Source organism: Peromyscus eremicus, chromosome 1 (genome assembly GCF_949786415.1).
Source record: "Peromyscus eremicus chromosome 1, PerEre_H2_v1, whole genome shotgun sequence".
Lineage (NCBI taxonomy): Eukaryota > Metazoa > Chordata > Mammalia > Rodentia > Cricetidae > Peromyscus > Peromyscus eremicus.
The window spans coordinates 43,235,320-43,262,192 of NC_081416.1; the positions used below are offsets into that span (position 1 = coordinate 43,235,320).

Below are 26,873 nucleotides of genomic sequence, written 5' to 3' on the forward strand. Positions count from 1 at the left end.
TTTTCCATCTTCTGCCATGTTTAATACTAAGCGCAAGTCTTCAGGCAGCACATCCTAAGGGGACCGAGAAAGCTCAGATTTTAGCAGGCTCGCTCCTTGTCAGTACAAAGAGCAGACACTTGCTCCCTGTATCTTTTTGGATTCAGTATGATCACTAACTGATAAAGGGCAACTGTAATATGAAACAATACATACAAAGAACAAGCACTGGAATTTTTTATTTTAAATTCCTGATTTATGGGGTTGGGGATTTAGCTCAGTGATAAAGTGCTTGCCTAGCAAACGCAAGGCCCTGGGTTCAGTTCGGTCCTCAGCTCTGGGGGGTGGGGGGGAGCGGGGGTGGAATTCCTGATTTATTTCTTACTGATAATGGTAAGCAAAAGATGGTAGTTTTAGCAAACTTAATACAATGTTTCCATTTTTAATGTCCATTGTTCAGTTTCCTCACCACACTCCCCCCCATAAGGCAACCTTTCTCTGTTTAAGTTTTCAATGCTGAAACAGAGCAAAAAATTAAGTATAATAATTCTCTATCACACCTTTATGGTGGAGGGGCATCTCAGAAATTCTTAAGAGGTCTGAAGTGTACATAAAATGTACAATCTATAGACATGAAAATGTGTATTACAGAAGGGCCTGGTGGTGCACACCTTTAATCCCAGCACTCAGAAGGCAGAGGCAGATGGATCTCTATGAGTTCCAGGCCAGCCTGGTCTATACAATGATATCCAGGTCAGCTAAGGCTTCATAGTGAGAGACTATGTCTCAAAATCAAACAAAAATATATACTGCGTTTCCCCACAAAATCAACAAAGTCTACTATGATAATGACAACCATTTAGTTTTGACAGGATCTTGCTAGGGAGGGGAAGCAGGCAGAAGCTGTGGTAGATAGTTTCAGTTCCTATTTCACCCTCCTTTCTTGCTAAAATATCCTTGCTCTGTCCTGTGGCAATGTTCCAAGGCAATGAATGAGTCAAGACTGGCATGAGCTTATCATTATGGCATCCTCTTCCCAACCCCCCAGGCAGTGAGCAGTGGCCATATGGCCCAGTTCTGACAGGAACTGTGGGAAAAGAAGCTAGGTCAGAGAGGGCCTTGAAGGCCACAGGGGGATTTTGACACTTACCCTTTAATCAAGGATAATTAAAATCAGGACTTTTAACAGCTTGGCCAAAAACATGTATGTAGCTGCTAATTTGAGCCTCGGTTTTGTTTATGTTTTGTGTTTTTTATATTGTGTATAACCAAAAACACTCACTGGTTATCAATGGATTTTAGAAATTAAGAAATAATGACAACTGACCAAATGAGGCAATATGACAATATGTAAGAATTGAGAAGATTGTGCGCAATCTATTTTATTATTAATAAACCAATTTTATATTTGAATTAGGACTGCTCTACATGGATACATAATTTTAATCCCAGCATTGAAAAAGGCATTAAGAAATTATATAATTCCCATCCCCTGCCTGTGACTTTTAAAGAAAGGTTCTGGTTTTCCACATGACTGAAGAAATTATGTGATTTTGTAATTCTAGTGCTAGTTTCAGAAAACCAAATAAAACACACCAAATCCTTCAATGGATATAAAAATCTCATCCCAGACACACTGGTATTGGACAAGCAGAAGAAAACCTATACCACAAAGCACAAAATCTCCAGACACCACAGTAAACTGCTGACTCAGCCAATGTGAGACCATTATTTTGGGTCATGCTGCTGGTTGCACGTGGGGAGCATTGCTATGAGATTGCAGACAACAGCATTTTTCAAATTATACAACTAATGCAATGAAAACTAGAAAAAAAAATGCCGGTTGGTATACAAGGTTCATTTCGTAGTGTTTGAGTGTGTGTATACAACACAAATATACATAATAATGTAGACACATAACTATACACACAAATGCAGAAACACACAACACAATACTCATTGCTGGACTAGACACCAATCCTTTTCTCATGCCAGGAACTAGTCAGGAAAATCTGACCTCCATTCTTTAAAGGAACTGACCCTTTGTGCATGAACTGTGCTGTGCCTCCTGCAGAATGAGAGTAAGCCATTCTTGCATTCATGAGAGGTTCCTGTCCAATGGCATGGACACACATTGCTCTACAGATTGTGGAAAGTGTGATAAAAAATGAACAAAGATACAGAAGAGATGTCACTGTCCTGTGGGACATACTGCATTCTGGTTAATGTTCTTCAGCACAACCCTCCACATGTCTCTTTCTTTCTTTCTTTCTTCCTTTCTTTCTTTCTTTCTTTCTTTCTTTCTTTCTTTCTTTCTTTCTTTCTTTCTTTCTTTCTTTCTTTCTTTTTCTTTCTTTTTCCCCCAACATAGGGTTTTGTTGTCTTTCAAGTGTCTTAATCCATCCCAGGAGGACTTGCTGCATTCCATCTTTGTGCTGTTACTCACACACCTTAGGAATAAAGAGAAAAATATGAATACCCCACGTCTTATTTGATTAGATCTTCACACCCAATACCCAAGAACGTTAAGATTACAAGGATTTTTGAGGCAAAAATTCTGCTTTCTCCATAAAGAACCACTCTGAATACAAATCCTGTTGTTTTAATGCTTGCATCAAATTTTGAGCCTATCTTTAGAAATTAGACCCCTCAACAGTTAATGAAGACTCATTACTAAGAATGAATGACTGCTGAGCGCTAAGCCATAAACAGGGCATATATATATATATCACTACCCTGCTTCCCAAGGCTCAAAGAACATTTTGGAAGATGGGGCAGAAGGGATTAGAGAGGTGGAATATGGGGAGAAGAGTGAAACGCTATCTTCTGAACTGGAAGTGAACTCACTGCAGCTACGGTTTCATGCCCAAGACCTGCCCAAGATGGGGCCCACCAACACTGTCATGATAGGGAGGGGCTCTTGAGGCCCCACTCCTCCTGAGGAACTATTTGCAGTCAATTGTGTCTGGGAGAGAGGAAGTCATTTTCTTCTGTAGTGTAACCACTGGTAAGTTGCCTATGTCTGGTAAACGCTCCCTACCTATGCTCACACAACTCTAATTAAACTCAGTGGTTCACAAGCAACAACAACAAAAACAACAACCAGAGTAAACATAGAAAAAAAAAGACATGAAAATACTGGGGGAGGGGAATGTACTGGGAAGAAGGGGTTCAGAGGGAGTGGGAGAGTGGTGAGAGAGGATTATGGGTAATGGAAATGACCAAGTACATTATATACGTGTACATAATCATCAAACAATGAAAAACAGAAAGTCCAGATGCCCAATGTCATTTGCAATCGGCATAGATACTTGACTGCAGGAAAGGAAAACTTTGAGGACCAGAGGTGCATTAAAGGGCAGCTGCCTGCAGCATGCTTTTTGTTTTTGAGTGTTGTCTGGATGTAGGAAAGAAGTATTATAGCCTTCAATCCACTGTCTTAAATGAAGGAGGCTTAGCTGAATTGTTCAGGAATTCAAGAAAATACCTGACCCATTCTTATTCCTCAGTTTTTTTCAGAGAAAACATCTTTTCAGCAGTATTTAATTGCTGAAATAAGTAAAATGTAAAAATGATTGCACTCTCTAACCAAAACTGCTTCTGGGAACTTATTTCAAGAACATAATTCAAAAAGAAAACCAACAGTATACACAGATGTGTGTATGTGTGGGGGGGGAGCGAGAGAGAGACATACAGAGACAGACAGATAGACATACACACACATAAAGGGGGGGGGGGAATTAAACCCAGGGCCTCATGTTAGTCAAGCACTGTGTATTGGTTAGTTTTATGTCAACTTGACGGAAGCTAGAGTTATCTGAGAGTATAGAATCTCAATTGAGAAAATGTTTCCATAAGATCAGGCTGCAGACAGTAGGACATTTTCTTAATTAGTGATTGATGGGAGAGAGCCTAGCCCATTTTGGGTGGAGCTACTCCTGGGCTGGTAGTCTTGGGTTCTATAAGAAAGCAGACTAAGCAAGCCATGATGAGCAAGGCAATAAGGAGTACCCTTCCATGGCCTCTGCATCAGCTCCTGCCTCCATCCTGGCTTGTGTGAGTTCCTGTCCTCACTGGTCTTATCTAGGGACTTATTGCTTATCTATATTTGCAAAGGATAAGGCACTACTATCTTTGAACATTAAAATACACATAATTCAAAACTTTTCAGAAACTTTCTAAAAATTATAGCTAAACACTAACTCTAGTCAAATAATCAGTGAATCTGGTAAAATCTAGTTGTTCCTGTTGCCTGGGGATCAAATGCAGAACTCTCAGCTCCTTCTTGAGTATCATGTCTGCCTGCATGCAGCCATGTCCCTCCATGACGATAATGGACTAAACCTCTGACACAGTCAGCCAGCCCAATTAAATGTGTTTCCTTTATAAGAGCTACCATGGTCATGGTGTCTCTTCACGGTAATAGAAACCTAACCTTCCTGGGTTATTTATCTTTTTCATTTATGCATCAATTTATTACCTTATTACAATCATGACTGTATATTCTTATAATGAAGAATTTGCTGAACAGGTTATGCAAAGTGAAAAAACCAGAGTCAACATTTGACATGTTAGAAAGGTCACCTTGGCTCTCTGAGGCTTAGGGGTTAAAGCAGGCTGTGCTGAGGATCCTTCTGGCTGGAAGAACTTGGAAAGGTGATGGTTACTATAAATAGCACAGTAATTTATCTCTGCAATGGAAGACTACCATAAATCTTGGAGGCAGGAAAAATGGATCTGTTTCAAGCTTTTTCTCTTCTAGTGTTTCTTTTATTATTTTATCTCTATCTTGTATCCAGAACAGAAACTAGGTAGCCTTGAGAAGAATACTTCTCATCTGCCTCTAGATGCAGGCAGGAAAGGTGGTGTGTGTGTGTGTGTGTGTGTGTGTGTGTGTGTATGTGTGTGTGTACATGCACATTTAAGTCCCATACACAGATATGTACTATCTTGTGGCTTCACAGCATCTACTGCAACATGCTAGCTGTTCCTGGCCCTTGTGGACTAATGGCAAAAGAAGGATTTGGGGTGGTATGGGGTATAATACATCTGAGGAACATGACCAAAGCTTCCACTGTCTTTATTGTTAGACAGATCTAAGGCCAAACTCCAGTATACAACTTAATCACTAAAAGGGACTGGGCCTAAGTCTTGGCCATTACTGGGAAGACAGATAACTAGTATCTGGGCACTAAAACACCCCGAAGCCTTTCACTGGGCCAGAAAGAGGATCTGGTCTCTTCCAGATAAATAGTTCTGGCTCAGGGTTATCATTTATAAAGGCTGAACAATTCACATCACCCCACCACTCTTGATCTATTTATGTGAGTGCCCTGGGTTGTATTATGGGAGGCTAACCTTCCATCAGAGTGACAGTTGGCAGGGGTGGGGTGGTGGGAGTGAGATGGCAGAGGTGAGATGGTGGGGGTGAGGTGGCAGGGGTGAGATGGCGGGGGTGAGATGGTGGGGATGAGGTGGCGGGGGTGGGGTGGCAGGGTAGGGTGGCAGACTTGATAAGGATTATTAGTTCTATTTATATGAAGAAAATTTAACAAGGTCCTACAATTTCCTCAAAGGGCTTCCTGCCTATGTGAAGGGCTGACCTCATATAGTCAGGATCAATGGATGCCCAGATGGCCTGGATGGCTAGTCATAGAGGAAATGCTGACGAGAGGGGAAATGTGGTGACATATTGTGTACCCTAATAAAGCTTGCCTGAGGATCAGAGGACAGAGCCAGCCACTAGATTAGACACAGAGGCCAGACAGTGGTGGCACACACCCTTAATCCTATCACTCGGGAAGCAGAGATCTGTCTGGATCTCTGTGAGTTCAAGGCCACACTGAAAACAGAGCCAGGCAGTGGTGGCACACACCTTTAATCCCAGTACTGGGAAGCACACACGCCTTTAATCCCAGGAAGTGATGGTTGGATGGACAAAGGTCTATAAGGCGTGAGGAGACAGGAACTAAAGGCTTTTCAGCAGAAGCATCCCTTTCAGCTAGAGGCTTTTTTTTTTTGGCTAGAGCCTTTCGGATGAGGACTTAGAGGATTTCAGTCAGAGGATTCGTGGAGTTGGTGAGGTGAGATGTGGCAGTGGCTTGTGCCTTTGTCTCTCTGATCTTTCAGCGTTTACCCCGGTATCTGGTACTGGGTTTTTTATTATAAGACCAATTTAAGATTTGAGCAGCAGGTAAACTTAACTCTACCGAGTGACTGACCTGTGGACTACAGCTGGGTTTTCTCACCCCAAACCCTGCTACATTCTTCCCTGCTGTTGAGACTTATGCTGCTCTCTCTTTAGCCAGCTGACCATGACATTTTATCTGTGTTGGCCACAAGAATTGTTTCCCTTTTTTTGAGACAGGGCGCCACTCTGTAGCTTAAGCTATCTTTGAACTCACGATTCTTCTGCCTCATCTACCTGAGTGCTGAGATATAGGAATGCACCATCAGCTCAGCATCAGAATCATTTTATTTTTTTTTAACATTTGTTTTTGTTAGGCTAGATGTGGTGGCTCATGCCTTTAATCCCAGCACTATAGAAGGAAGAAGCAAATAGATCTTTGTGAGTTTGAGGCTAGCCTAGACTTCACAGCTAGTTCCAGGCCAGTAAGGGCAACATAGTGAGAGCTTCATTTAAAAAAAATTATTATTATTATTATTTGTGTGTGTGTGTGTGTGTGTGTGTGTGTGTGTGTGTGTGTATGTGTGTGAGTGTATAAGAGAGGGGGGGCGGAGAGAGGGAAGGGGGAGGAGAAGAGTGGGAGAGAGATACACATTCATGTGGGTGCCAGCAGAGGCCAGAAGAAAGTGTCAGCTCTCCTGGAGCTAGAGTTACAGGCAGCTGTGAGCTTCCCACTGTGGGTGCTGGGTAGTGAACTCCAGTCCTTGGCAAGAGTAGCAAGTGTTCTTAACTGCTGAGCCATCTCTACAGCTCCTGCTCTAATTCTTATAATTCAAATCTAGCAGCTGCTAGACTTAGAGTTTTGTCCTCTCAGCATGGTATTCCATTTCTCTATGGAAAAAATTTAAAAACCAGGTCTCAGGTGGGGCCTTCAACCATGATGGGGTGTATGATTTAGTTATGGTCAATCACAGTATGCCATTTTTTTTTCTGGCCGAAGTGATAGCTTTAGCAAGTCATGTGATCCAAGAAAGATAAATTTAAAAATTTTACCTGGATCATTTCAGTTGAGTTAAATTGGAAATTTACACTAAAAAAACCAAACTGTTGAAGTCTGGGTATATAACCTAGTGATGCTCAGCATGTGCATGTAGGTCTGGGTTTATTCCCTGCACCATAGAAACAAGCCCATATAAAATAAATAATTTGACATCTAGGAAGTAGTAAAGGTAACTCACGAACACCCAGCTCCCCATTTATCATTTCACACTGGATACTGACAGCAGATTATCATGTCTGTGGGTAGAGCAAGCTGATTTAAAAATAAACTCAAAACTGTGGCAGAGCCCTGAGGATACTATCCCAGCCCTTTACTCCAGCTGACCCTAAAGCCATGGCCACCTCCAGATTTTCTTTTCACTTGAGCCAGATGCCTGCTACATCTTTCAGGAAAGTTGTATTTGAAAAACAGAGACTTCAGCCTGGTCTACGGAGCTAGTTCCAGGACAGCCAAGGCTACAAAAAAAACCAAACAAAAACCTGTCTAAACCAAACAAACAAACAAAACCAAAAACCAAATAAACAAACAAAAAACCAAACACCCCCCCCCCCCAAAAAAAAACAAAAACAAAAACAAAAAAAACGAAAAGCCCAGAAACTTTATAAAAACATTTGAGAGAATAAAGCAAAAGGGGACTTCCAGATCTATTAAAATCATCAGCATTTCAGGCCCAATGTGTCAGTCCTCACCCACCACCTCCATGAATTTAAACTATATAACATACAAACCATTAAGAGACGTAACAGGGATAAGTACTTCCAAACCTAAAGCTCCCTGACAACAAAACGATGAAGATCCAGACAGGCACTGTATCTCGGCCTCTGAGCTATGCTCTAGGGAAGCATGAATGAATGAATGAATGCAGTCTCTCCTTTTTGGCATTTGTGCACACCATTCTTGGAGTGCCGTGAACTGTTCTCAAGATTCTTGTTCCTCCACCATTCGATTTGATAGAACAATATTTACCATTTTGCTTCTCTAATTCTTGCTTGACATCTTCATACACTTGAGAAAAGAGGTCCTCTTCAGATCTTGTTCCATCTAGGTAAACTGAGAAGTGAGAAATAGCGATTTAAATGTTAACAGGCTTATTAATAAAGGATGCTTTGGCATTTCTTTAAAACACCAATAGCTTTCACCAAAGAACCCAGAACTGTGACCTAAGGAAGGAAGGAGGGAGGGAAGGAATGAAAAGAGAAAGAGACAGAGGTTAAGCACTGTGCACATGGTATTCACTGTATACCTATTTCTTCTGCATTAGGACACTCCCTCCTAGAGGGAGGAAGGAGGCTCATAAGACTCCAAAGTAAATGAACTCACTGGCTCATGTGTGGTGATATATTGTGTATCAAATAAAGCTTACCTGAGGATCAGAGGACAAGCCAGCCACCAGATTAAACACAGAGGCCAGGCAGTGGTAGCACACACTTTTAATCCTAGCACTTGGGAGGCAGAGATCTGTTTGGATCTCTGTGAGTTCAAAGCCACCATGGACTACATGAGATTGATTCTGTTTAGGAGAGAAACATAACCATGCAGTGGTGGCACACACCTTTAATACCAGTACTTGGGAGTCACACACCTTTAATCCCAGCACTTGAGATCTCATGCCTTTGCTCCCAGTATTTGGGAAGCACACACACAATTAATCCCAGCACTAGGAAGGGAGTGAAATGGCTGGGCAGAGAAGGGCATATAAGGCATGAGGACTCAGGAGCTTTCAGTCAGAGGATTCATGGAGACAGGATCTTGCCTTCCATTCGGCCTGAGGGGTCTGTTATGGTGAGAAGTTTCTCTAGTGGCTTGTTCCTTTGTCTCTCTGATCTTCCAGCAAGCTTTATTTGGTACACAATCTATCACCACACTCACGGAGCTTCTGAGATTCATAAGGCCCCTTGCGAAGGTTACATTAGCAGCAACAACTGCTGGGGACAGAAGACTCTCCCATGCCCGGAGCAGCCAGGAGGTTGTACAAGCAGCTCCAGGGATTCTGCTTAGAGGAGGCGTTGCCATGGTGACATGAACTTTTTAGTGATGCAACTGTCTTTGAGTCACCATGCTCCTGTAAGTAACCCCAATAAACTCACTGGCTGACTAAGCTGGATGTGGGCAGTTTCTTTGGTTTGTTCTTGGTGCCTGACTATCACAGAATGGCAGGAGACTGCAGTGGTACCTGGCCCCAAGAGGAGCAATTCCCCTACCCAACACATGGCCCAACTGGGATCATCTGTGATGCTTTTAAAATGTGTGTCAGTCTGGACTTTACCACACACTACCGAGACCAGAGGGATACATATTTACATAGTTTCAGCAAAACTGGCATGAACACTTTTTGTGAAAAAGAAGTTACCTGGGTTAAAGAAAAAATGACCCTCTAGTCGTAAAACAGCAAGGATGAGGAGATCTGAAGAGAGGTTGCCTGTTGGGCAGTGTGAGTGGCTAGCAGCAGAGGAAGGAACAGCATGGGAGATGAAGTTTTGGAGAAAGGTTGTGTCTTACTGTCTTTCTAGATTTTTTTTTTTTTCCCCAAAGAGCTGGAAACCATGGACTGACTTCATTTAAACAGGGTGACCTAGTTTCTTTTCTGGAGTTGTGATAAAACACTCTAACCAAAAGCAACTTGGGGAAGAAAGGGTTTATTTGGCTTAGACTTCCAGATCACAGTTCACTGAGGGAAGTCGGGCTGGCAGGCAAGGTGAGAACCAGCCACAGGAACCGTGGAGGAATGCTGCTTGCTGGCTTGCTCCCTGCTCGATCGGCTGGCTTTCCTCTACAGCCCAGGCCTAACTGACTACAGTGGCACTGCTCACAAGGGATGGAGCCCTTCCACATCAAATGTCAGTCAGGACAATCTGTCACAGAGATGGCCACAGGCTGACATAATCTAGGTAATCCCTCAATTCGGACTCCCTCAGACGACTCTAGGCTGTGTGAATCTGACAGCTGACATTAACTAGGCCAAAGAACGAGGCCAAAGTTAGACTTGTAGTTTAGACGGAGGGAGCGAAGTGTGCAGGAGGATGTTTCTCCTGTCCGGCACAGCAGCTGCTGGGACAGCACGACCCAACAACAGCTCTAGATGGACTCTGTGCCCTGGCTGCACAGATCTCAACAGAGCTACCTTCCCTGGAGGCCAACAGCCTCTTTTAATACGGATGAGCCTCCTTCGCTCTGAAAAGTATACCAGTCCGACTCCTCCGATGTCCTGTCCAACAGACTTACGCCACTCTCTCACCATGAGCACTGTATAAACACTCCAGTGACAGTCTCTTAGCTCAAGGCCCCAAAATTCATCTTGCCTCCAAACTGGTACCTTGTCGCTCAGGTACCTCAATCTTATTTCTTGCAAAACACGTTTGTCCTACCTCACATATCTACAACTCCTTCATGTTTTCTCCCCCAAAATATCACCTGCTAGTTCCTGGGGGTGTCTGTCATCTTCAACAGCTTTCTGCCCCAGTTCTACTGCGTACTCGTGTTCAATACTGCAACCTCTATATCTACCCTTCGGATCACGAGAGACCCTACTGAAAAGAATAAGTATCAACCACAACCGTGTGTGGAGCCTGTCTGCAGAGAGTTTCCCAGTTCTCCTAGGACATCCTACTAGCATGAGAGGGCCCGGCCTTGGCCTGTATCAACAGAGATAGCACAACCTCCCCTTGCTTTTCTCTACTACAAACACAACAACCTCTTTTGGGTATTTCTCGTGCCTTCCTGTTCCTAGGTCTTTTCTCGGTTCTTCCTATGATCTGGATGACAATCATTCCTCCCAACTTAACTATCCCCTGCCCGCCCCACCCCAAGGCAGCTACACACAGGAGTTTAGTGACAGTTTTCTCAAGGGACCTGGAGGTGGGCAGTCTCCCTGGTGCTTAAAGTCAGTGCTTACCTGGAGAAAAGACCTGTTTGTAAAGCTCACACTTTTAAAGCAGTTTCCCTGTGAAATCTGAGCTGGGTGAGGTAGAGACTGGGTCTGCCTCCCTTACCTTACCTTCAGGCAAGGGTGGGTCAATGAATGATCACGTGACATGCTTGACAAGGAGAAAAAGAAACCAGCAAGAACTAGTTTCAGAGGAGAGGATCCCTGAGATTGCCTGAGCATCTCTTTAAAAACTCCTTGAGAAAAATGACTTCCAAGTAATCCTTCCTGTACTTTGACATAAATGAGAAGTAAAAGGCCTTAAGAGAAAGGGGGGAGGTACTTACCAATCTCCCAGGTGATGGCGTTCATTTCTTGTCTGTGCTTTAGGTACATGGGCCACACGTGGCCATCAAAATACCCTGGGGGGTCAGGAGGTTCATACACCCTTGTACTGGAAAAACATGCAGGAAACTTGATGTTCATACGAAATGATGACTGACAAAGCAAATGAATCCAGTCAAAATAATGCGAAAATCACTCATGTTAAATCTAAAGAGCAATTCAGACTTTTTTTTAAAAAACTCAATCATAGTGAGAAAAGTAGCAAAATGGACTTAGTTCTATAATTCAAACCATAAGCCTGTAACTCATTAACACTCACAATTACCTTTTCTCAGCCTCCGGTGTTTTATAAAAGAATTACGGGACAAGTACAAGAGGAAATAAGGAGTGAGATAGGGACAGGCTGGCTTCCTCACCTATTTAGCTGGTGTTCTCTGCAGCGATAGCAGACCCTGGGCATGGAGGCTGTAAGAGGAGGAAGGAGCTCACAGGATGACTCTGGCCCTTCTTAGAGAAGTTCCTGGGTACTACCCCAGGTGATGAGCACTTCTACAAAAAACGTCTGACTTCTGATATAAGGCTTGATCAATAATGTCACTTTCCTTGTTTTCCTATTTCATCTTTTGGATAACAATGCACAGAGATAGTTTCTAAATGTACCTCCTCCTCCTCTTACATTCTTCATAGGGAATGGTCAGGAAGTAACTTCTGTTCCATATGGTGTCCAGTGGCCTAAGATAACAACACTCAGTTTACAAGGCTCTGTCTCCCACCCCCGCATTCCTTCTGGTTGGTGTTAGGGTGGGGAGGCTTACCTATAATTAAAGAGAAGGAAACCTTCGATAATTAAGATGGGAATGCCTTGAGCATTTTCCAAGGCTACTGGTCCCACAGAGTGTCCTGGGTTTTCCATCCAACATGAAACAGCTGACATCATTTTTTCCATGTTAAGTGCTTCGAGCACTGAGACAAACATAAAACATATGAAATTAATATAGCAAACATTTTTTTTAGGTGGTTGGCTTTTGTGATAAGTGTCTCCAGGGCCCTATAAATGTATGACATAAGAGCATTTCACTTATCCTTCAAGGTATCTAATAATAAATATTTAAAACACCCAATTAAAACACTAATAGAGATATATGTAAATGGTATGTCTGAGACACTTATAGTGGAAAACCAAAGATGTACAAATGTAAAATACAATGAACAGCATGCCACTATTTCTAGCTGTAATTTTTTTTGATGTATTTATTGTGTATGTGTTGGGGTCAGAGGACAACTTGAGGGATCCAGTTCTGTCCTTCTACCACGGGGATCCTAGGGATGGAACTCAGGTTGTCAAAGTGCCTTTACTTACTGAGTTTTCTCCCCCGCCCCCAGCCTTGATACCATAAATTCACAGCTGACTATCCCATCAACTCCTTCCTGATATTGAAAAATTTAAAGTTTATGGTACTGGAGACTAAATCCAGGATTTTGTGTATGTTGGGTAAGCACTCAACTACTGAACTATATATCTCCAGCAAATTCTTTAAAAATCAAAATTAAATTAGGGCTGGAGAGATGGCTTGGTGGTTGAGTCCCCAATGCTCTGGCTGAGGAGCCCCCGTGGTACTGGACTAGGCCCTCTGGATAAGTGAGAGGCTTGAACTGTTTAGGGGACCCCCAGACAGTGGGACCGGGACCTGTCCCTAGTGAATGAGCTGGCTTTTTGGAGCCCAGTGCCTATGGTGGGACACTTTGCACAGCCTTGGTGCAGGGAGGAGGGGCTTGGACCTGCCTCAACTTGAATGTACCAGGCTCTGCTGACTCCCCATGGGAGACCTTGCCTTGGAGAGGGTGGGAGTGAGGGGTGGGTTGGGGGGGACGGCTGGGGAGGTGGGAGGAGGGAGGACGGGGGAATCCGTGGTTGATATGTAAAATGAATAGGAAATCTCTTAATAAAATAAAAAGGAGAAAAGAAAAAAAAAAAAAAGAAGAAGATTCATGGTCAATTCCCAGCACTGACATGGTGGCTCACAGCTGCCTGTAATTCCAATTTTGGAAGACAAAATAAACTACAGATACATTTGAAAGATAAATAACATATCATAATCTATTTGGAAAGTAGCTACTATTTTTAATTGTAAAGGATATCTTATAAATGAAAAAGTTTTTTTTTTTTTAAATGTTCACAGGTGTTTTGCCTGCTTGTATGTCTGTACATATGTGTTCAGTGCTCACAGATGCCAGAAGAACACATCAGATCCCCTGGAAACTGAAGTTACATACAGTTGTAAGCTGCCATGTGGGTGCTGGGACTTGAACCTATCTGCTAGAAGGGCAATCAGTGACTAATCACCAAGCCCACATCTCTCCAGTTGTACATGAAACCTTTTAAAAGTTATAGGATACAAATGTCATTGTAAACCCTGAAATGTGCAACTTCTAGAGCTAACAAATATGACTCTATAGAAGCAGAACATATATTCCTTACGCACGGTCTTAGACCAGACCAGCAACTTGTCAGACATGAAAATTCTCAGCCTCATGCCTGGACCACTAATCACACCATGTGCCCTCCCAAGTGTTCCTACTGGAAAGTTTTAAAGGGTGGTCTAATTAAGTTAATAGAGATAAGACTATTAAGATTTTCTATGGTTATCCGCTGGTTTGGCTAAGTGCCACTTTTTCCAGGAAACTGTCCATTTTATCAGTTTACAAATAAATCTCAGAGGAATATCCACGATTGAGGTAAGCACACATATGCACAGACATACAAGCAGGCAAAGCACCAGGGCTTCTTTTCAACATCTGTAGGGTCTACGATCCCGCGGTTCCCCATGGTTGCTATTTGTAACTTGTACCTCCCCTAATTACTTCTTGACCCATTTTGTTGAACCCCTGTGGGGGTCACTCAGATTCCTCAAACAACAGGTTTATGTCTCCTCTCAACGTGAAGTCTTCACTATTATGTCACTGAGTCCTTGTTCCCTCTTTCTGAAACTCCACAGGTAGAGATGTTAGGTCTTTTGCTATCACTCCATCTTTCTCAATGTTCTCCCATTCAGAGTAATTTCTACCACGTGTTCAAGTTACAACTCTTTTTCTCTCATATTTATTTTTCCACTGAGCCTATCCAGAGGGTTGTAAGACTTAGGTTATTACACTTGTTTCAGTTACCAAATTGCTTCTTGGTTCCTTTTTCGCATTTCCATTTCTTCCCTGGAGCATTTAAACTTTTCTGTTTCAAGCCTATCTACAGTTGCTTGCTGACCCTTTTTTACAAAGCCACTTTAAAAACCTTTGTCAGACAATTTCGGCAGCGTCATCACAGAATTGGTGTTTATCAGCCATTATTTCTCTAATTCAAGTTGAGGTTTTCCTGCCTCTTTGATTGACATACGCCTTTCAGGTATGTCCTGATGATCTGGGGTACTGCGTATTGAGGCTACTATCTAATCTTATTTTGCGGCCAGTCACTCTGAAGTGCACCCAGATTCAGAGGGGCAGGTATGTTCAGTGTCCTTATGATACCAGGCGGGGGGAGGGGGTCATAGAGGGGAAAGGTTCATTGCTGCTGCATGAAGGCAGACGATCAGGCCTCCACTGGTTCCTGATGACAACAGCTGACAAGGCCTGGGTGAGGAAGACAGAGGGGCAGCCTGCACATCCTATCCCGTCTCATTCTGCCAAAGTTTGGAAATTTGGTTCACTGTTTGGTGTATCCCTAAGTTTCTCTGGTCTCACCCGGGCCTGCAGCTGCTTATAAAATAATCACTCAGAGGCTTATATTAATTATCAACTGGATGGCCTATGGCTCAAGCTTCTGGCTAGCCAGCTCTTATAACTCCACCCACTTCTATAAATCTATATGTTGCCACATGGCCATGGCATTACCGGTCTGGTGACATCTTACTCCTTTGGCAGCGGCTCGACATCTCTCCCTGGTCTCCTTTCTCCTTTCCCTATCTCTCTTGGATTTTCCTGCCTGGCTCCATCCTGCCCTGCTATAGGCCAATGCAGCTTTATTTATTAGCCAATGGGAGCAACATATATTCACAGCATACAGAAAGACATCCCACAGCAGTTTGGCTCTGCTAAATCTCCTGTGGGTGATGTAGAGGCCAAGTTACTCCACATTGCTGGTGGTAGGTTAAGGTCTTGGGGTGTAGCCCTCCACTGACCCTGTGGATACAGCAGGGGAATAAGATTTCTCTTTTGAGCCTAGCTAAAGCAGGAGAAAAGGAAACTGTATTCTGGTAGGCCACCCTTATTCTGGTCCTTTGGTTGTAGGTTTCTTGGTGCTTTTCATGTTCATTGATGTTCATGTTGCATACATTTCCAGCACTCCAGGTCATACATGGGAAGAAATAAAGAAAACACAGTGTCTTAGGGTTTCTATTGCTGTGAAGAGACACCATGACCAAGGCAACGCTTATAAAGAAAACATTTAATTGAGGCAGCTGCTAACAGTTTCAGAGTTTTAGTCCATTATCATTTTGGTGGGATGTGGTAGCATGCAGGCAGATATGGTGCTGGAGAGGTAACCAAGTGTCCTGCATCTTGGCTTGTAGGCAATAGGAAGTGGTCTGAGTATCACACTGAGGGAAGCTTGAACAAAAGAGACCTCAAAACCCACTCCCACAGTGACACACTTCCTCCAACAATGCCACACCTCCTAATAGTGCCACTCTCTTTGGGGCCATTTTCTTTCAAACCACCACACCTCAGCCAGCATACTGTCTTCTTTTTCAGCCTTCTTTTCTTTGTTATATTGTGTCGCAGGTTCTGGCTAAATGAATGAGGCCAATGACAAGGGGACAGAGAGTTAAAACATTTTCTATGTTTCCTAGTGACCTATCTTTTAGTCCATGGAATCCATGTGTCTTACTTCACACAAGATGTGATGATACTTAGGATTTGCTAAAAAAAAAAAAATGCAGTTATGATAGAAAGTAAATTAGGTGTAAAACTTTGGATTCACTAAGATAGGATGGATAGTGCATTATTTTCTCTGAAGATGCTAACTACAAATGGACAGATTATTGTAAATGTAATTCTTACTTGATAACTGTTTTTGTTGTGTATAGTTTTACTATGTTAAAGCTAACCCCTTTTTATTTATTTAGTTTTATACCTAATTTACTTTCTATCATAACTAAGGAAAACTATAATTCTAATTATTTAGTCTTTAACTCCATCAAAAACCCAGAAGGATGTAATATTACCTAACAACAGAGACACCTTGCTGCCTGGACAGTCACCCAAAGTTCCTCTGCAATGTTGTGGCATCCATCTTCAGCCTACAGGCCCAGAATATCTGGCAAACTTTTCAGTGAAGCAGGAAATGTGAAGGACTGTCCTACCTTGTATTGGCAAAGTTCCTCAGTCACTTTCCTTTGTCTCCTGTAGAATATCTGGCAGATGCTTCTGTGAAGCAGGAATTTTGAAGGACTGCCCTGCCTTGTTTTGGCAAAGTTTAACATTCTTTTTCCTGTGTGTCCTGCATGCCCAGTCTGCACAGCACATTGTCAGCAGTCAAAGGCAAGAGCAGTTTCTTTGCCTAGTGGCTAACCTTGCCACAATGAAAGCAAACTCCATAAGGAGTTTCTTCAGTAAACTGTCCTTTTAGTAGTTACAAAGGTGTTGAGTCTACCTGGACTCACTTTACCTTGCAACATTTACCTAAAAAGTTTTTTCCCTAAAAATAGACTCTTGGGTATAGGATACATGAACTCATGGCAGGAACATTTCATGGCATTTGAGTGACATATTTGCACTAGTTTGTAATTGCATGTTATGTGCATGAGGCCACGCCATTGGGTCACTATCTCTCTATTAAAATTCTTTGTTTACGAGAGAACTGGAGAAAAGGTGACTGCAATTATTTGATGACCTCCTGCTTTTTTAGAAGGCTTATTCTCATTCTTGCATTTTTTTCTATTGGAATATTACCTTTTTGTTAGCTAGTTTATGAGAACTCTCTAATGAATGGGGGCCATCAATAATGCTTTGTCACCGCTGAAATTGTTTTTTCATTCTTTCTTTACAAAATGTTTTCTAACTTTTGGAAGAAAGAAAGAGAAAAAACAATGTATCAGGATTGAACTTGACATAGAACAGCAAAGAAAGGACTTGGTCTGAAAGTTACTGTGTGTCTGCAAGAACTGTTATATAACAACACCAAATCCTCAGACCCACAAAGTTGAAGATAAGGAACATGACATTTTAGGAAAGTCCCCTTGGTTGGTCTACATACATACTAACAATAGCCTGTTACATGACATTTTAGGAGAGCACCCTCAGTTGGTCTACATACATTCTAAGGATAGCCTGTTACATGATGTTTTAGGAGAGCACCCTCAGTTGGACTACATACATATTAACGATAGCCTGTTAATTACAAAAGGCAGTACGAACAAAAACTCTAGTCTGCTAGTCTCTGGAGGAAAAGAAATGTTTTCAAGCTGACTTGAATTCTTTGGCTTCCAAACAGTATCAGCTTGGGTCAAGAGAATAAAGTGAGTCTAAAAACCATTCCAAAATTTTCTCAGTAGTAAAACAAACAAACACACTTCCTGGTGCTTTGCAACCAGGAAGAGAAGCTGAAGGCCTGAAAGCTTAGTCTGGTGTAGATGAAATATTCTGGTGGGCGAGGGTCAAAGTGTAAGCATGGCTAGTCACATATGCCAGAGTCAGGAATGGACAGAAGGATGGCAAACCTACCCTGTCCTAGCTTCTGGAAAAAAAAAAAAATCTACCATCCCAGTTTTGAGTTTGAAATATACATCTTCAGGAAAATTTCTGTTTACTTAAATAGTTAACAGAAATCATAAAAACCTACAAAGGCAGGCTTAAAATACAGTGATATTTAAGAGAGAGAGAGAGAAAGAAGGAGAGAGAGATGTGTGTGTGTGTGGGGGGGTGGGGGTAGGGGGGAGCTGCATGCCACAGCACACTTGTAGAGACCAGAGGACATCTTGTGGAGGCAGGTCTCTCCTTCCACCTTTACAAAGGCTCAAGGGAATGAAGCTCAGTTCTTCAGGCTTGTGTGACAAGTGCATTAACCCAGGGAGCCTGCTTGCCCTCCCTATTTAAACATTTAACGTTATGTTAATAGAGAGAGACACTGTTTGGATTTGAGAAAGAAAATGAACATAAGCTCATAATATTTTACATGTGACTCTACTTACCATCATACTGCAAAAATCCATTTTCATCTGTGTCTATCTCACACTCTGGCTGGAAAAGCAATAAGACATAAAATCAAAATAGTATGAAGGGCAGAAATGATGCAATTATACAATTAAGCCTTTAATAAATGCTTTGGATAATGAGGAACAAGAGCAAAGACAGATGGTGCCATCTAGTGGGCAGGTAACACTATTCACCAAGTTCATCCTCAGCCAAAGCTTTTGGATATAATTTAATTAACTTTGTTATCACAACTTTTTGTGTTCGGTAAGTTATCTAAGAGACTTCATACGTACCTTGAAGAAGTCATCCTGGGATATTATGCTGCAATTGGGAAGGTGTTTCTGCAAGTTCTTAGCCAGGGTTGTCTTCCCACCATTTGTCACGCTAAGCCAAGAAAAAACACGAGGCCCAGGAAGACATTAGGGAACAGGGAACATTCTTCAACAATAGTTTTTAAAAGGATATTTAAAGCAATATTTACTGCTTGAGATAGAAATGCTCATCTTCACTGATCATGTTTTGCTTCACAGGCAACAATCACAGGTTTGGAAGACAAGCCACCCTAACCGTAAGAGTCAAATGTAGGATGGGAAGAGGCAAATGACAGGCGGGTAAGTGAACTGAACACTAGAACTTCAGAACACAGACACTGTGCAGGAAGCAAAACAACGTTTTCACTATCTAAACAGCTCTGGGTTCCAGAGAAGTCCTTGACACACCTTTCTGCAAGTTTATAGAACTGCCCACAGTCATTGTGATTGTTTCAACCACACAGGAAAAAAAAAAGAGGAAAAACCCCTGCCTATTAGAAGCCCACCTACCAACAGCCCACATTTCCTGTGCCCTGTCTCTTTCCCCTCTCTCTATAGCTGGGGCCCATGTAGAGGCCCAGGGCCACTTCTCCCATCAGGTCAGTTATTTGTTCCCTCTGGCTGGGCTGTGACATCTGGAGGCACGGGTACCCGACTAACTTATGTGTCCTGTTTCCTTCTCTCCTGCAGGTGAGAGGCATTTCTCTAGCCAATCTTTCTTTTCTTTTTGGGTTCTTCTTTGAACCGGGTGTCGCTCTGCAGTCCATATTGACCCCTAACTGGGTAGCCCAGGCTGCGCTTGAATTTACAGTGAACCTTTTACGCTAACCTCCTGAGTTCTGGAATTACAGGTATCAGCCACCAAGCCTGGCTTATTCTACCAGGTTTGCAAAGAGGTGATTGGCTCAGAGCTCAGTCATACCCAAAGGGTCTGTGAAAGAATTCAGGGTCATTGTGAATTTGAAAGGAAAGAGACTGCACCATTTTCACTAAATTCTAACAGGAAGTTAGCAGCTCCTCTTATTATAAGTAGTAATTTACTGTAGTGACGGTGCCTGTGATTTGGGGCATCTACAAGAACCGCACCCCTTTTCAAACTGAGCTGTAGGAGGACGAGTATCTTGAAGTGTCACAGGTGCTCATTATTGTTTTAAACTTAACATATGCTATTTATTACACTAGCAATGAACTATCACAAGGTCACAGATCTGTTTACAAATATTTTATATCTGCATGTTAATACAGTTAATTTTCTTTGTACTCCTGTATCTTATTTTGTGCATTTAAAGTCTCCCCGAAAAGAGGTCAAGATTTTACCACACACCAAATGTTCAAAGCACAAAACTCCTGACGGTACATCTATTGGCAAGAACCCATGATTAGTTCTGGGTAAGACCAACATGACAATGTTTATAACCTAGAGAGAGAAATATACTCATCCAAAGTACTTGTTGTGAGGCTGGGCATGGTGGTATGTGCCTTTAATTCTAGTACCCAGGAGCCAGAGGCAGGTGGATCTCTTGTGAGTTCAAGGCCACCCTGGTCTACAAAGTGAGTACCAGGCTGGCAAGGGCTACATAATGAAACTCTGTCTGCATTTAAAACAAAAACCACCAAAAAGACCCATCCCACCAAACAATAACAACAACAACCCCCCCCCCCAAAATGCTTATTGGATATAAATTATCGTACCTTATACCTGCAAAGTAGAAGATATTAATAATAAGACTGTCCATTTTATCTTACAATACACAGGTAGGTACTGAGAAAATTTATATGACCTTCTCTTTTTTAACAAAAAAAAAAGTCTCTAAACCATACTGCAAGTCCATATTCAAGACACCGAACTTTAGTTTAAAATGAGGAAACTTTACTATGGTCTGAGAAACCTGGCCAGAAAAATGTGTCATTTCTTATACTTTCTCTTTAAGATCGTGTAACTAAATCAACAATAAATAGACCCCTCCCCACTGATACAGCTGAAGACACAGAGAAGGAAGTGCTTTTCACAGGAGTCCTGCAGGGAATGGACTAGCTGCGAAAGAGTTTCATCTTTGAGCACAGAGCCTGTAATCCATGCTTGTAACCATCCCAGTGGGTCAGGTGATGGATGCCTCAGGATCCACTTCTTCCCGGTCAGTAAGCTCAGAACCTCCTTCACACAAGCTCTCTGTGTGAAGAGCTCCAGAGCATGGCTTTAGGATCTGAGGGAGGGAAGTGAGTGGCTACCCGATGCTTTCCTTTCCTTGTTTACAAATAAATGTTTAGCTCCTCTTGTAGTAGGAGGGTGCCGAAGTACAAGCAGAAGCTGAAAACAGTGTTCACAGTTCATCAAACAAGACGAGAGAATACTTGGGTAACAAGGTGATATTAATACCCCCATTTTCCAGCCGAGGAAGGTGGGGCTTAGGAAGCTGCTTATCGCTGGAGGAGGAAGCAAAGTTTAACTACAGCATGGGTCCCCTGCTCCCCAGCCACGAGGATTAAACTGGTAGATGTGTGGAGGAAAATTAGAAGATTATAATTAGGAATTGATGGCCTGCTATGGGAAAGTGGCAGTGAGTGTGAAATCTAGGGCAAGACAAGAGTAGCCTTGCAGAATAACACATCCATGGCTCTGGGCAGACAGAAACCACAACAGAGCACATTCTGATGCTCAATTCACTCTTATTTGCTTTTTTTTTTTTTTTCTATGTCTGATGCTGCGGTTAGAACCTAGGACCTCATACACGCAGGTAAATGCTCTACTACCCAACTACACCCAGTCCTACCTGACTCCTAATTGATTCCTGTATGATGTAATATAATAACACAACAGATTATCTCTCTCAAATTACATCTGTAATATCTTAATGTCTTATCAATAAGACACACATGAAGAATGACAGACATAATCCAGTAGCAAGACAAATAATACCTTTCCAATTGTTGTTGCTGTCACATTTGCACATCATCCTCTGGTACCACAGGTCAGATGACCACGCAATTTAGAATACTTGTGAAAGAGGGATTTGTGGCTAATATTACACCAGGGTAACATAAACTAGCCTAGCCAAATAGTTCACCTGGTTACCCTAAAAGTGGGGGAAGAGGGCTGGAGGAATGAAGGAGCCTGTATTCCTAGGTCAAAGTGGCCACAAAAAAAGAAGGGAGTGACCTCAACCAAAGGAGTGACCAATCAGGTCTCAGCTTCAGTAAACAAATGGAAATGTTGGTAATACTGCTGGTCCTACTACTTCCTTCCCTGGGAAACCCTTTCCCCTCCCACTGGTGTTCACATAGCAGTCCCCTCCTGGGACTTGGGACTCCTCACAGCTTTCTCTACCATGGCCACATGAAACACCATCTGGACATCTGGAGTGTGTGGCCCAGCTGTTTATGGAGGAACTACTCACCCACCAATTCCAATGACAAATGTTTTCATAATGGGCTTTGGAAATCACGTCTTCTTAATATTTCCTAAAATTATATAGAGAGATAAAAAATAAAATCAGTATCATTTAGTTGTCTAGAGTTAGTCCTGAAGAGAAGTCACAGCTGAGAGGGGATCAGTGGCCTCAACCCCACGTTACCCACACTGTCTGCTTCCTGTTGCCAATAGCTGGTGTTTCCTTAGGGCCTGTTAACTAATGTCACGCTTGTGTGACCTGTTACGCTGGGTTACCTTGTGACAACTACTCTTAGTTGTCAACTTGACTACATCTAGAATGAACAAAAATCCAAGCAGCTGGGCACATCTGTGAGAGACTTTTTTTTTCTTACTTAAATCATTTGAAGGGGGACGACCTACTTTTATATTTTTCCTTTTTTTTTTACAATTTATTTTTACTTAATGTGAATTGGTGTTTTGCCATGGGTGTCGGGTCCCTTGAAACTACTTTTATTAATTAATAATTAATTAATTAATTAATTAATTTTGTATACGGTGTGCCTGTGTGTCAGAAGAGGGCACCAGATCTCACTACTGATGGTTGTGAGCCACCGTGTGGTTGCTGGGAATTGAACTCAGGACCTCTGGAAGAGCAGCCAGTGCTCTTAACCTCTGAGCCATCTCTCCAGCCCTGAAACTACTTTGAATCCAGATCTTCTGAGGTGGGAAGATACGGCTTCTGCTGGCAGCCTACAGAAAGAACATGGAAGAAAGGAGGTTGTTCTTTCCCCTCATTGCTCTCGCTCTCACTGGCAACTCCACTCCTTCACTGATATTGGAGCCTGTTTCTTTGGAACTGTGACATATACTGAAGATGAGGTGAGACATCCAGCCTCATGGACTGAAAGACTGCTGGATTCTTGGACCTTCTGTTGGTAGACAGCCATTGTGACTGGCTGGACCACAGCCTGGAAGCCATTCCAATAAATCCCTTATATATTTCTTTCTCCTGTAAGTACTGTTCCTCTAGAGAACTCTGACTAATATACCTCTCTCTATGCCCTTCCTACTTTCCTAGTAAAAGGAGGCACTGCCGCCAGGGGCAGAGGCAAACAGAAGCCAGTCTGTCTCTCATTTCCTCCCTCTCTCTCTCTGAAAAGCTTTCACTGGTAATAGCATACATTCTCAAGCTTTGCAGAAGTGCAAACCGGCCCAGACTGGAATGACATATATCCATTTCTAGAAAAGCCAGAAAGGGAACTAGATCAATCAAGTGAGCATCTTCCTATTGTCGCGAGAGGCTCTGAAATGCTTCATTACTAAGAGCACAAAGGGATGTTTTAAGTGTACTGGCTTGTCAGGCTCTGGTGGATAATCCATGTCATACTTATTGATGTATTATTGAAAAGCCATGCATTTGCCGTGCACAGTTATTGGAAAGTTCTGGTCCCCTTCCTGCCTGACAAATTTGTGCACATTCATCAGGATATTGCCTCAATTACATAGGATGTAAATAATGACTGGTTGTGGTACTAGAAAGACTTGAGGGGGTTACCTCTGTGGGAACTCTAGCAATTCAGAGATGAGGAATGAGATGGAAGAACCTTTGGGTAAGAGAGGTAGAAACTCCCACAGAAACATAAGGAAATGCAAGGCTGTTTTCTCTCTCAAATCAAAACAGCACCCCACCCCCAAACCTGATGACCTGAGTTACTCACTACTAGCTTGATGACTGGAGTTCGATCCCCAGAATTCACATGAAAGGAGAGAACTGACTCCTCTGAGTTGCCCTCTGACCTCTGCATGACACTCATGTGTGTGCCCATGTATACACTAAATAAATAAATGAAAAGTTTAAAACTCAGGTACCCCAGGTCTACATTAGTTAGCAACCTGGGACTATCTAAAGCAGTGTTTGGGTAAATGCTGGACCTATCTTACAGCAATGAGCAGGTGACAATGTGGGAGAGGAGGAGAACTGGGCCATGCAGAAACAAGGCTGGGGCCAGGCTGAGTGGCAGTGGAGCAATGAGCAGCCTACCAATCCCTGAAGCTGTCCATTTCAAAACCTGTTGGATTTGCAAGGCAATTCACTCCAGGCTCAGACATGGCACCAGCAACTTCCATTTCATCATAAGTTTGGACTTCTTTTTTTTTTTTGTTTGTTTGTTTGTTTGTTTTTTCGAGACAGGGTTTCTCTGTGTAGCTTTGCGCCTCTCCTGGAACTCACTTGGTAGCCCAGGCTGGCCTCGAACTCACAGAGATCCGCCTGGCTCTGCCTCCTGAGTGCTGGGATTAAAGGCGTGCGCCACCACCGCCCGTCCAAGTTTGGACTTCTTTAAACATGGTTTAAAACCCAAATTTTGAATAAACTGCAATCAAGAGGTGTCATGCACATACATATATATATATATATACATATATATATATATATATATATGTATATATATATATATATATACACATGCTGAAGAGTTGTTTGTTTTGGGGGCTTTCACGTGGTTCAGCCTGGCCTTAAAGTGGCTATGTAGATGGATGACCTTATATTGATCCTCTTGCCTCTACCATTCAAGTGGTGGCATTACAGGTGTGCACCTCTAAATCTGGCCTTGCAGCAGAGTATGTTATGAAGTACATACAACTTGGAGCAAAGATAAACTGTAAATCTTATGTTGCCTCTGGAGAAACAACCTTTTGAACTTTCCGCGTGTCCTATCACCTTGAATCTTGGGTGGTATTTATGCAGTTTCGTTTACTCAGCGGCAGAGATCATTTGCCCAGGGACACAGGGAGCAGAGAAAACAGACTCAGACAGGAGCAAACCTTAACCGAGTCACTTATATTTCTTTCACATTTATTTACTATTATACTTTTGCGACAGAATCTCACTATGTAGCCCGGGTTGGTCAGGAACTTGCCTCACAGTCAAGGCTGCTTCTGTGGCAAAGCTCCCTTCCTCTAAGTGCTGGGATCACAGGCATGCATCCATCACAAGACTGGCTCACTTACAGAATTTTTAAAAATACTTTTGGTTTACTCTTAGTGAAATGTTGAATCTTCCTCATAGCTGGCTTACGTTGATATTTGATCTACTCCACTTCTAAACATGGTTTACTTTGAATTCTAAAGTACAGAAAGCTCCCAGGGGCATGTGAAGACTCAGCAGGCTGGAAAGAGACAGTAACTCCACCACAAAATCTGAGAGATGATGAGGAAAAAACACATGTGCTCTTCAGATGAGTTCAAGACACATGTTTTCAGGACTTCTGTGCTTTATTCAACAGTGATCTGAATACTCTCTCACGAACGGGACAATCTCTTGCTACTAATTTAAACTTTGATCCCTTTTGGTAAACAGAAATCTCCCACAGCTGCCCTGGTAAGCAAGGCCCAGGAGTATGGCCACCACGAAGCTCCTGGTAACCTATGCCTCTTGAAGTTTCACTCACTTTATTTTAAAATTAACCTTCAGTAGACACTTTGACACTCCATTTTATGAAGGTTCTTTTTTTTTTTTTTTAAATGCTTTATTACATTTGTATTTACATTGTGTGCATGCCATGGATCACCACGGTACACAGGTAGAGGTCATAGGTCTACTTGTGGGAGTCAGTTCTCTTTCCATCGTGTGGGTGCTGAAGATTGAACTCTGGTCATCAGGTATGGCAGCTGAACCATCTTGCTGACCCTGTAGTTTCTTATGTAATCAATGTTTTCATTTTTCTTTTTCTTTCCCCTAATATGCACTCGCCATATAATACTAATCATAACATTGTGAGTTTATGTGTGCGTGAATACAGTCTCAAGAGATGAGCTGTTAGGTTAAGCTTGGGCAACTTTTGTCAAGTACCAGACAGTATATAGTTTTGGCTGCGTGGGCAACTATTCAACTCTGAAGTTGTAATGAGAAAGCTGTCACAATCAATGCATAAGAAAACGAGCTTAGTGTGCTCTAATAAAATTTAACAGACACGGAGATTTAAGTTTCCCCTAACTTTCATATGCCACATGCCACAAAACACTATGCTTTTGCTTTTGTCTCAGCTATTAAAAACACCAAAAGCATTCTTAGAAAGCTTTATAAAAGCCAGGTAACAAGTGGATTGGAATTTGTTAACCAAATGCTGCAGAAAGGGGCGACCTGTCCCGTGGGAATCAAGACCCAGTTCTCCCACCAGCAAATGTGCCACCAGCAAATGTGTAGTCACCTAGAGCTAGCACCGGTGCCGGTGCCCTGAAGAGCTGTAGCTAGCCGCATCCTAGGTGCGCGAGTCTTAACGCGGTTTCCCTAGACGCAATCAGGTTCCGGGTCCCGCGCAGGAGACTCTGGAAGGTGCCCAGGCCTCGGCGTGGCTACGCAGCGGGCAGCGAGTACTCACCGAAGCAGGTTCGAGTCCTCCCCAGCAGGGCCGCAGAACAGGCCGCACGAGGGAACCACTGCTGGTGGCTCACCCGGACTGTGCGAGCACTCTACCGGCTTTCATATTCCTAGCCAAGCAGGGCCCGGGGGGCGTGGCCACCCTAAGGCTCCTCCCCCACGGAGAGGGCGGGGCCCCAGCGCTCCGGAGCAGGTCCGCTCCCGAGCAGGCTGGACCTCCGAGGCTCCGCCGGCTGCCCGCCGCAGCCAATCAGCGGCC

At 42.9% G+C, this 26,873-nt stretch overlaps 1 protein-coding gene across 1 annotated transcript; it reads right to left on the reverse strand.

The window, feature by feature from the left end:
• Positions 1–1,330: 1,330 nt before the first annotated feature.
• Nmrk1 (nicotinamide riboside kinase 1) lies at positions 1,331–26,737 on the reverse strand. The gene is made up of 9 exons (XM_059259858.1): positions 26,616–26,737; positions 22,262–22,325; positions 18,849–18,939; positions 18,552–18,600; positions 12,189–12,336; positions 12,034–12,105; positions 11,376–11,482; positions 8,133–8,216; positions 1,331–2,429 (listed from the first exon to the last, which is right to left on the reverse strand). The coding sequence occupies exons 2-9, from the start codon at positions 22,288–22,290 to the stop codon at positions 2,422–2,424; spliced, it is 588 nt and encodes a 195-aa protein (XP_059115841.1). The 5' UTR covers positions 22,291–22,325; positions 26,616–26,737; the 3' UTR covers positions 1,331–2,421.
• Between the last annotated feature and the right edge of the window lie 136 nt (positions 26,738–26,873).